This window comes from Anopheles bellator, chromosome X (assembly GCF_943735745.2).
Source record: "Anopheles bellator chromosome X, idAnoBellAS_SP24_06.2, whole genome shotgun sequence".
NCBI lineage: Eukaryota > Metazoa > Arthropoda > Insecta > Diptera > Culicidae > Anopheles > Anopheles bellator.
This window is the reverse complement of record NC_071287.1, coordinates 11,475,458-11,487,314: the sequence shown is the minus strand read 5'-3', so window position 1 is coordinate 11,487,314 and position 11,857 is coordinate 11,475,458. Positions and strand designations below refer to the sequence as shown.

Below are 11,857 nucleotides of genomic sequence, written 5' to 3'. Positions count from 1 at the left end.
AAGTTGTCGTTCGGGCCCAAGCGCTCAGCGATTCGGCCGACGCACTCAGTGAGCCGCTCGAGATGGTGTCCAGATAAACTGCGATCGGGAGGGATGTACACGGCCCCGATGATGATCGAGCGCGAGCCGGTCCGGATGCGCACCCATACAAGCTCGAGTGACGAGTCAGTGAGGCACACAGAGGACGAGTGCAGGTGTGCAGCACAGGCAATGTGTCCCCCCGCCACGGGAGCGAGTGCTGTTACTGGCAGTGCGATCGCAACGGTAGACCGAAAAGGAGTCGTCGAACACTAGTGAGGAAGGGATGTTCGCGGTGAGCCATGTCTCGGTGAGAATAATGATGTCGGAGCCGCCCGAAGGAACTGCCAAGCGGAAGTTTGTAAATTTCGTGCGGAGCCCTCTGACATTCTGGTAGTACGCGATCAGAGCACGTGGAGCAGCGACATTGCCGCGAGTCGAGGACAGTCGAGGACACGAATCGGGTTGAAGCGATAAAGTACGTACAGGTGTAGTGGTGGTGGAAGGCATGGGACACTGTGTCGGTGGCAGCGAAATGGAGTGAGTGATCGGCGTGTCGGCGGTGTGTGGTGATATATGACGTGCGGTGGTAAAGGTGTCGGCCACCGGATTCAAAGTTGAGATCTGGATGGATAGTCACTCTTGGGCCAGAGAGGCAGACTGTCGCGGCCGTGAACTTGAACCCGGAGACCTATCCCGAGCATCTTCCACGGCAGAACCGTAGTCGCAGAAGTCACGGAAGACGAGTCCAGCGGGCCAGGTGGCTGGGGAGAGGGCCTTGTCACGGATAGTTAGCGACATCCCTACTTTGAATGAGACAAAGGAGAGAGTGCTGGTGTCCCGGCCCTTGGCAAGCAACCGGATGACCGTAACCTTATCGCTGCCCAGTTGCTCCTTCACGAAGGCTTCCACTTCTTCAGTAGACACCGATGGATCGATGCGGGTGATGTACAGCCAGAATTTGGGCTGTTCGAGCGGTACCGTTAAGAGAGCACGCGTGGCGCCAGGTCCGGTACCGGTTAGTAGTGGTAGTGGTTGAGCCGCCGCCGGTAGAGCAGGCGGAGTGCGTGGTACGTTGGCAGGTAGTAGTGAAGGGTTACCTCCGGGCTTTGAAGACAGCTGAACTGCCGGTCGGCTGGTGGTGTTGGAAATGGTGGTCGGTGTGGATTTGGGAGACGCACTGGAGATGGCGGCGTGCGATACAGAGCTGGAAGCGCACGACTTAGGACGCTCCGGTTGGACGGATGCATCACGGGGAGTTGACGTCGAGCGCTGATCCATCGCACCAACTATCTCGCGCTTAAAGGCTTCAAACATACGCGCAAGAAGCCGCATGATGCCTACTTTTAGGTTGGCGACCTTGGTATCAGTCACGAGTTTCTGGCAATCCGGACATACCCAAAGCACCTGGGGGCATTGCGATAGTATGGCGGCTGAGACTCCCGCGCATTTGACGTGATACGCCGAAGAATCGCAGAAGCCGGCGCACACGACGGTGACATCGCTCTCCCCAAAGGCGACCGTACAAGCGGAGCAGGTGCCAGACATCGCAAAAGAGGGCAATACTTAATGACAACAAGTGCCGAATGATGAGTGATGATGATGATGATGATCAGGGAGAGCGAAGGTCGGTGAGCGTGAGCAGTGAAGTGAGATATGTCAATTTGTGTAGTGCAGCGGCGGGGATGCAGATGATGGCGGTGACGGTAGGATGTGTGTGTAGCCACGGCGAGGATGAATGGCGTCCGACGCCAGGGACGCCGAAGAAAAGTAACGGAACCCTTCACTATGGATAAACCGCAATCGGCAGGAGAATTACCAGGTGCGTCAGCACAGCAGGCACGTTGTGAAGAACAGTGAAGTGGATGAATCGGCTTGTGCGGTGCAGAGGCGGGAAGCTGATGCTGGCGGTGACGGTAGGATGTGAGCGTATTCACGAATAAGAATGAATGGCGTCCGACGCCAGGGATGCCAAAGAAAAGTACAAGACACTACACCAGTGATATACCGCGATCAGCAGAAGAAATGCTAGGCGCATCAGCGCAGCAGTCACAATCGTTGCAGTAGCAGTAACTCGGCAGAGCACCTTATTCTACGCACTTTAGCACAAATTTGGCAAAGGCTCACTAACAACGTTCTGAGAGACTGACTGGCGCGTCTTGAACGCACTGAGATCACGCGAAACTAAATGTACTGTAGCTTACTACGATTTCACAGTTGCGTGTCAGGCCGTTTAGCGGTAGGCCGGTTTTCAGATGCATCTGGCACGAATGTAATAATAATGTAATGTAAATGTAAATGTAATAATAATGTAGTAAAAGTAATGTAGCAATAATATTGCAAACCCGGCGATTGTGCGTTCGTCGCTGAGTAACTAAATAATTGTGTATTTTACAAATAAATGAATAAATATATAAATAATAAAAAATGAATTTACTGGTATTTTGCTATAATAGATTTGAATATTTGGCATGAGCTATAATTTTCACTGATGCTTTATAGCAATAAAATACCAATGCTATAAATAGAGCTTTTATGACAATCGGCCGTTTTACCGTCCGTTTTTGCTGTTTTATGCCGTCCGACGGACGGTAAAACGGACGTCCGTCGGACGGTGAAACGGACATATCTCTATCAAATGCCACACAATCATTCCAGGGCCGCTCTAACTGTTCAATACCTTCTTTTGCAGAACAATTTCTCTTTTGCGAGAAAAAAGGTGTCAGTTTCTGAGATAAGCTCTTCATTCGGGCGAAACTTCTTACCGATGAGCATTTCAGGTCTGCGAACAGCTGTGGTTTGGCGGGAGCCAAATCTGCCGAACACGGTGCATATGCGAGCGATTCGATATTCAATTCATGTAGTTTTTTCATTGTTTTGGTTGACTTGCAACATGGTGCGTTGTTTTGATGAAATAATTGTTTTTTTCTTTGCTATCTCTGCTACCTTTTAGAGTACTGACTGAAAAAGTGATGAAAGTAATAAAACTAGCGCTATTTATCGGTTAGGCCCAAGACTTTTCAGCCATAGTGTTGCTAACACCTTTGGTTTTTATAAAAATGTGAATCTTGAATCTATTTAATTTAATTCAATTAATTTTTATACTTACTTATTCGGCTAATGCAACCACCGAGTGCTCCTGGCCTGGTGGAATTTATTTTGTTACGCGGGAAAATAACAAAATTTTCAATATTGATGTTTATTTGAATTAGTTGAAAAAAATTTGAATGGTAGAAAATGGCACATATTAAACCAGACCTGATGTGTGAAAAGCAAAATATATTGCTAATCAAAGATACAAAATATAGTGCAAATTTTAGAGTTATGCTTAATAATGTCACAATTACGAATGTGCTGGATTTGATCCATGTTTTTTTTGTAAATTTTAGAAATTTGCTTATAAACGCTTACGCATGGCGGACATCTTATTGTGAACTAAAATAAGGCTTTGTTTAACGAAACAACGAACGAAATAATTACCGATATGGTTAATGAACGATTTGATTATTAAGGCAACAAATTTATCGTATCTTCACCCAATCCTTTGCATAGATCATTCAAACCGCAATGCTCACACTCTTCATCACTACTATAGCTCTCTGCATGAATTGTTAATTCGTTCGGTTCTGATTCGCACGGTTCTGATTCGTACGGTTCTTGTTTGTAAGTTGCTTTGTTTGGAAGAAACGTTATTTCGTTTAGGGTTACGGTTTCTTTAAAAACAGGACGTATATTGAATTCCTCTGTTTTATCCTTATCGATTTGGGTCAGCTCGGTGTTATTGAAGTGTATTCTAACATCAAACTCATGGCCTGATCGTTTTCGCCTTATATAGTATACTAGGCCACATAGTGCTACAATAAATGCAGTAATTAACATTGTTTTCAATAACTTGAAGTGGAAACTGTTAGACTCCTGGTTTTTTGGAATTTCACTTACAGACATGGTATTTTCATAGTTACGGTGATAAATTGTTTCTGATGCCATACCATATTTTAAAGAATCAGGACACCTATCTCCTGCTAATATCGGTTGCCCGTTGTGACATACACAGATCCCTTCATTTTGCGAAGGAATGCATAGGTGAGAACACTCGGATCGCTTTTCATCACAAATGTTTTCGGTCGCAGGTTGTTGAGCCTCTTGTACGAATAATATTTCTTGGGTCGTTGGTACGTTTACATTGAAACGCTTACACTTGTACTCTCCAAATAACTGGCAATCGCTCAATGCCGCCCAAGCTCGATTCACGATAATGGCATGGTTTTCGTATAAGTACATAGCTACCGGGTTGTTTATCATATGCGGTTGGTTACGTACAAGAACCGCTAGTTCTTTACCATCATAGCTTACGCGGTTTAGGGTATTTTTGCTCAAATCGGTAAAGTACAGTGTTTTACTGTTGTGATCCACTGCCAGAGTAGAAACTAGACCATTGTCCTTAGCAACAATTTGTCTCAACGAGCCGTCTAAATTTGCTCTATATATGATCGATTGTGGTTCTTCGAAGATCCAAGAAAATAACACTGAGTAGAATATATACTTGTTTACAGGATCAACGCATAAAGCTTTCAAGAAGTGTTGCCGCATAAATGATACAAGCCGTGCACAAACTCCACGTTGCAAATTGCATACCTTAATCGATGGTTCGCTCTTATCAATAAGGTAAACGTTGTTGGTGACCCAATCAACAGCCACTTTTTCCGGTTTTCCAATATCTGAAAGCATATGAATTTCATGTGTTTCCAAATCTAATTGGAAGATTGCCGGAATATTTTCGCTGGTGAAGAAAAGCTTCTTATTTCGAATGCTTATGTCCATCGACGTAATTCTACTACTATTTGCATTTAAAATCGTTTGAATAGTGGGGGGGTTGATTGTAAGCTTCCGTATTTGGTCGAACCTCGCATATAGCAAGTAGTAACTTGCTCCGGCTGCTTTGCACGTTGTCTTGTCCGGTTTTAACATGTAGCCATCATAGCAAAAGCAACGATAAGACCCTTGGATGTTTGTACAAACCTGTGCACAAGGTTGACTAATCACACATTCGTTGATATCGACACATCTTTTCCTGTCCCCAGTTAGCTCAAATCCTTCGTGACAACTACATACGGATCCAGAAGGTGTTTTATGGCATACTTGGTCACATGGCCCCAACCCACCGAGGCATGCTGCAGCGCAACTACTTTTCTCGTCTTGACTGTTGGAACAATCATCTACGCCATCACATAGCTTTGAAATTGCTATACATTCTCCGGGTTTGCACTCGAATGTATTAGAACTGCAAGAAATTGGTTGACTTAGCGAAGATCGAAGTGATGCTGTGCAGTTTTCCTCATCCGAGCCATCGTTGCAATCAATTTCTTTATCGCAACGCCATTCATCTTGAATGCACTGTCCATTGTTGCACTCAAAGTCGTGAGGACCACAGTTCGAGCAGTCTGCTTCGTCCTCTCCCTGGGGACACTCAGCAGAACCATTGCAACGTACGCTGATGTCGAAACAATATTTTGGATTGTTGCAGTAAAACACGGTTGAGTTTTCCCTCTCCAACTCATCGCATAGTGTAATGTGGTCTGTGCTGCAATTTTCCTCGTCGGAGCCATCGCCACAGTCGTCGTTTCCATCGCAAAGCATTTCTTTTGCTATACAGAATCCTACTGCGCATTTAGTGTAGCCAGCATGACATGTATCGTTTAAGCTACATTTCTCATGCTCGTCAGAACCATCTGCACACTCTGGGGAGCCATCACATTCCCAATATTTTGGAATACATTGACCATTGTTGCAGCGGAATAAATCGGCATCGCAGGAAGTTGCTGAATCGTTTTTGCTCGACATACTAGTGCATTCGAACTCGTCCGAACCATCGATGCAGTCGACATATCCGTCACAACGCCCAGTGATATCAATGCAAAGTCCGTTTCTGCAAGAGAACTGCGAGTCGCGGCAATCATGATGTCCTAAGAATCCCTCACAATGTTGTTCGTCTGATGCATCTCCGCAATCGTTGGTATTGTCGCATCGTTGTTTCATTGGGATACATTTACTACCGTCGGTGCATTGAAATTCACCCCGATGACAACCAATAACAATCTTGGTTTTGGTTTGACCACAATTTTGTTCATCAGTCTCATCCGGACAATCACGCTGTCCATTACACCGTTTGCTAGCCGATAAGCATTCACCTGAGTCGCATTTGAATTCACACTCCGCAGCATCTACGCACTGCTGGTTGTGAGAGGAATTGAACACCATTCCATTTGGACAAACACACGCACTTGTGTAGAGTCCTGTAGCAACACAAATATGCGAACAACCCGCATTCCTCTGCTGGCAAGGGTGGTCTTGACGCTGTGCCGGATTGGTAACGGTGATTGGAATTTCATCCGGAGCATGCATCCCAAAAGGCAGTGGAATAGTGATTTTTTTCGTTGCCCCAATATTATGCTTATCCGACCAGTACATGCGTTGCGACTGGTAGCCTGTCCAGAACAGTTCATCTCCAACAATAGTTATGGACACCGGTAGTCGTAAATAGTCTCGGAACAGATGTCTCGTATCACCGTCGTAGCTTATTACATCAATGCGGCCACTGCCCATATCACTCATAAAAACGGCTCGTAGATCGTGATCGACGCAAAAGCTTATCGTGCCGTTACTGCCGAGTCCGTCTTCAATCACGTGAGTGTGCAAGTCGCGGCCTGTCATATCTAAACGGTCGATATGTGTGTGCCAGGGCGCGACGTTTGAGCGTAATGCAACAAACATTTTTCCGATTTCCGGAATGAGTGCTAGTGCTATTGGAGCATCGTGGCCTAGAAAGTGCTGAATGATAGATCGGTAGTGGTTCTGCAAACTATATATCTCAATAGTTGATCTTTCAGCGTCAGACCAGTACAGTGCGTTGCTGAGGCCGTCGAAAGCGATTGCTGAGATCCGCCCAATCCCAGTACTGACTACTTTGCGCGATGACCAGCGTTCCATATTTACTGCAAAAATTGCCCTTTGAACGTTGTCGGCAATCAGAACTTCTCCGGTAAGACTATTAAACGCTAAGCAACTTATAGTGAGCTGTAATGGTTCCCCCTTTGCCGCTTCATGGCGCCCAAACGAGTGATGCTTCAAGGAGACTAGATAGTTTCCAACACCTAAGAGCAGTGTTTGGCGCTTGGTTGTATATTGGCAAGTTTGTGCGTCGCGCTGTATAACCATCCCGTATGGGCATGCACAGGTGTAGCTGGTGTTAGATGTCAACAAGCACAAGTGGGAGCATGTGTGATTCAAACAAGGATGACTTGCTTTTGGTTGCATGCTTGAGTGATAAATGTGTACATCTGAGGGTTGAGAAAAGTGGTCGATGCTATTAATGCCCAGAAAGAAGTATAAACATTAACATTGGTTTTGAGTTGAACGGACTTACCAAAGATCATACGATCGTGCACCATCGTTCGCCGACTTTTTCCGGTGAACTTATCGCACGACTGTACGCTGTTCGTATCCCAATCGGACCAATAAATACGATCATTGAAAATAGTCACCGAAAAAGGGTGTTTTAAGACGTCGGATATCACCACAACACGTTCGCGTCCGTCGAACCGCACGCTTTCGATACGCTTCATTTTCGCGTCAATCCAGTACACGCGCTCGTTTGGCCAGTCCAGCGTTAGTCCGTTGGGCCAATGAATTCCATCAGTGATCAGGATCGTTTGTTCACTACCGTCCATTCTAGCCTTAGCGATGCATGCCTTGTCGCCCCAGTCGCTGTAATACAGTGAACCGTTCTGTGGCAGCAAGGCAATACCGCGCGGTTTATGCAGCTTTTCTTGTATTATCGCCTTACAGAAAAACCCATCATTGGAGCACACGGCAATATGTATTTGACCGCTATCGCTAAAGTATATGTTTCCTGTGAGCCAGTCCAACGCTATGTCCTCTGGTGAAATAAGTCCGGCTGTTAGCAGCAGCTCACGTTTACTACCGTCTTCTTGAGAACGCTCTATGGATTCGGTCTTGTGTGCAATATCGGTCCAATACACATGCTCGCCATCATAGCTGACGCCAATGACCTGGGACAGATCCTTTGCCACGTAATACTGATGCAACGACGTTAGATAGAGAGCGCCGACAGATCGCTGTGAGGTGTACAGCATGAGGGCTTCTGAGCCGTCCGTCAGTTCGCAGGATCGGTTATCTCGCCTAAGATTAAACTGCTGGATACAGGTGCAATGAAACGAACCGGGAGTATTGACGCATCCCTGCGTGCACAAACCGTATTGGTTGCATTCGTTGATATCCTCACACTGTCCAGTTGCATTGTTGAACTTATATCCAATTTGACACACACAAACTGCCTCACCGTTCGGCATAACCTTACAGTTGTTCTCGGCACACTTCAAATGTACACACGAGTTCGAACTACATCCAGAGGCTTCGTCGCTGTTATCGCCGCAATTATCTGTTCCGTCGCAAACATTTTCCAAAGCGATGCACGTATGGTTGTTGCTACACTCGAATTTACGATGATCAAGAGTGCATTCTTTAAGGCAATGCTCTTCGTCGGATCCGTCCCCGCAATCGTTCATGCCATCACACACCCAGCTGCTTGTGTGCAGGCAGTGTTTGTTGCGACAAAGAAACCCGGTACATTTGTGTTCAATATCGATACATCCAATTGTTTCGTCGGAACTGTCGAGGCAATGCTCGATTCCATCGCAAACGAGGTCGGCTGGGATACACATTTTATCCGTGCAAGTAAACTCTGAACTACCACACAGCATGGGAGTGTGAGGCACCTCATAGTGCTCACAGTTTTCCTCGTCGTCACCGTGAACACAGTCGCGGTGCCTGTCGCAACGACTGGAGGCACTTATACATGTTGCATCTTGTTTGCACTTGTACCAAAACGGTCCACGACAAAGGAAATAATCTAAGAACGAAAGATGTACACACCCACAAATATGTTGTTAGTTTCGGAAAATTTTCCAATAAGAGACCCCATATCCCTCGTTCGAACATTCTAGGAACTACCCGTAACTACCCGAACCCGAAACTACCAAGCTCTTTCTACACTAATGCAAAGCTGTGCGTAATTCTATACTGCTTCTTGGCCTCCTGAAAAAAGCACGTGGGCCTTAAATGAAAAGCGAAAAAAAGTTACACTTACCGCATTCAGATTCATCGCTTCCATCCGAACAATCTCTGCTATCGTTACACCGACCGGCCTGTGGAATGCACGCTCCATTTGCACATTGAAACTCTTTTGTACTGCATGCACTGGACGATACACCTGCCAATGTTCCGTTCTCTGTTGTGACGGTCGTTACTAGCAGCACAAGAAACGCTAACCGACACATACCTATATTAAAGAATGCAGGTTATGAGTACTTATACACAGTAGTATTCTACGATTTTTGCCATTCATGCGGTGCCGTTTCTTTTCTTTCCGCAGTTGAAGGAAAAGAAATTGTTCCAATTAATTTTTTCCTTTCAGAATGCGAAAGAAACGAAATAACAACGTTTTCTTTTAGAAACACGTGGTTTGATGAAAGTGATGAACTTTGTTTTGTTAAAAGCACGTGTAGTTCGTCCAAAAACACATCGGTTGTATCGTTTGTCGGGATATTGTTGAAAAAATGAGTACAGTTGAAAGTCGGACGTTGCTCAAAATAACATCTAAGTAAAGTAGATTGAAATCCGCAGAAATGAACCTTAAAATGTGAGACAGAATTTTCCAAACTGCACTTGTACCGGAGGAACGGATCGCTCCGTTTAGTTAAGTGTTAACGCAACACTGTGATGGTACTGATCGATTGGTCGATCAATATAGTTAGTTATATACCGTTTGGAGCAGGTCGAACAAACGATCCATACACAGTGAGATGAAATAATCTAGATAACTATTCTAAAAGGTTTCAAAATGAAAAAGGCTTTTAGAACAAGGCTGAAGATAAGGAGAAAAGGCTTTTAGAATTTGGACAAGCCATAGCACATTTGCAAATGAATCGAAATCAATCCATCAACAGGTTCTCCCCGATAGCAAGTAAAAAATGTTTGGGTCTCAAAAATAGATTTTATTAGTTTAATACTTAAAAAACAGTAAAACACTTTAATTGTAAATCATCATTATTCACTAAACAGAATCAATCCTTCCAGTTGAAAAAAAATATTTTGCCAGTGAACTAACTTTAATGATGTGCATGAAAATACGGTTCTGTCTGTTTCCAAAGATGAGCAAAGAACGGATTGATAGTTAGTAAATGTGTTTTTCTTATACTTTGTACATAATTTAAACAAGATGATCAAACAAGATGGTGAAAAATTCAAAAATGTGTTTTTTGCTTCGTATTTATCTCATTTTCGCTTTATACTGATGCACATTGGGTCGCAAAATTAAGTTCACCATCTTAATATATATTTTTAAAGAACATCATATGAATTTAGTTCAACAAAACAACAATAAACAAAATAGTTCTTGAAATACAAGGGAGAAAAATATATTTTAGTTTACTAAAATTCATTTGAAACCATGATTATATTTTTTTCCAATCTGAAAGAAACGGACTGGGTCAGAGATTTATAACAACTACCTAATTTTTTCCGTTTTTCTAAAGAATCATTGATACACATGAAAAGTTTCAGGGGACGTTGCGCCGGCCTTGGTGAACTGACCTTCTGGAATGTGATGTACGACGAGGACCTGTCACTTACACTACCACAGGACGTGCGGATAGTCGGCTTCGCTGACGACTTGGTGTTAGTCGGGGAGACTTGCGTGGAAGAAGCCAGGCTACTAGGGTGATCATTATGTTTTGACGTTCGATACCATAGGGCGCTGCTACGAGTCTATTTTTTTGTGATATTGGTACACTCTTTCATTTCAAGTTTCATTTCAATCGATCACTTACTGTTTTTACAAGCCATTTAGTATCGACATGTCACAGACGTCGTTATGACGTGATAATTTGATGAAAAACACTTTCAGGCAATATTTTTTTTGGTTTGAAAACAGATGGATGTCGCCAGAGGCCAAATCTAGTGAATACGGTGATTACCCCAACAATTAGAACTTTAATTCATGGATTTTCAAAATTTTCAAGATGCTCTTTTGACAGAGTGCATTGCCCTGATGAAAGAGGATGTTTTTCTTCTGCAAACCCGGTCCATTTTCACGAATTTTCACTTTCAGTAGGTCTTGAAGGTTACAACAATATTTGAAATTAATTTTTTACCAGTTTGCAAGTAATGTGGAAACAAAATTCCATTCGAATCGCAAAAACTGATGCTTACACCTTTTTGCGCGATTTCTGGTCACGAACTCCTTTCGGATCTAAAGAACCGGGTTCACACTACTCTTTAGCCGCTTATTTTGATTCAGAATTATAGTGATAGACTCAAGTCTCATCCACAGTGATAACTCATTGCACAAAATCCACTTTATCCTATCGAAAATGCTTTAAATGTTGCTGAGAAAGTTGCACTCGAATGCGTTTTTAGAGAATGCGGCATTTTGCAAACATCTTTTAGGAACCCAAAACTTCAGTCAAAATATTGGTTATACTACTCAATGACACTACTTATACTACTCAATTAATACTAGGCTGTTCAATAAGTTCGTATGGTCGGTAACAGAGAGCGCTGCTTCGAGCCTGATTTTTTTTGTTATATTGGTACACTTGAAGAGCCGAGCCCGCGCGATGCAGAGTTCAATCCCGTAGCAGCAATACATTCAGAGATAGGGCATCCACGGTCGCTACCCTAGCGAACGCTAGAACCCGCCCGAATCAGCCGCGTAAGCGCAGAGAACCGCTAGAGCGACAATAACGCAGAGTCTACATGG

The 11,857-nt window shown here is 44.1% G+C and overlaps 1 protein-coding gene across 1 annotated transcript; it reads right to left on the bottom strand.

Moving 5' to 3' along the window:
- Window positions 1-3,208: 3,208 nt before the first annotated feature.
- On the bottom strand, window positions 3,209-9,817 carry LOC131213861 (putative vitellogenin receptor). The gene is made up of 4 exons (XM_058208059.1): window positions 9,729-9,817; window positions 9,185-9,376; window positions 7,442-8,947; window positions 3,209-7,355 (listed from the first exon to the last, which is right to left on the bottom strand). The coding sequence occupies exons 2-4, from the start codon at window positions 9,372-9,374 to the stop codon at window positions 3,526-3,528; spliced, it is 5,526 nt and encodes a 1,841-aa protein (XP_058064042.1). The 5' UTR covers window positions 9,375-9,376; window positions 9,729-9,817; the 3' UTR covers window positions 3,209-3,525.
- Window positions 9,818-11,857: the final 2,040 nt, after the last annotated feature.

Coding starts and splice junctions, on each gene's coding strand:
- LOC131213861 (XM_058208059.1), bottom strand. CDS start 9,374: ATGTGTCGGTTAGCGTTTCTTGTGCTGCTAGTAACGACCGTCACAACA. Junction 8,948..9,184: donor AAGCGATGAATCTGAATGCG/GTAAGTGTAACT, acceptor TTTCGTTCTTAG/ATTATTTCCTTTGTCGTGGA. Junction 7,356..7,441: donor GCACGATCGTATGATCTTTG/GTAAGTCCGTTC, acceptor CTCAACCCTCAG/ATGTACACATTTATCACTCA.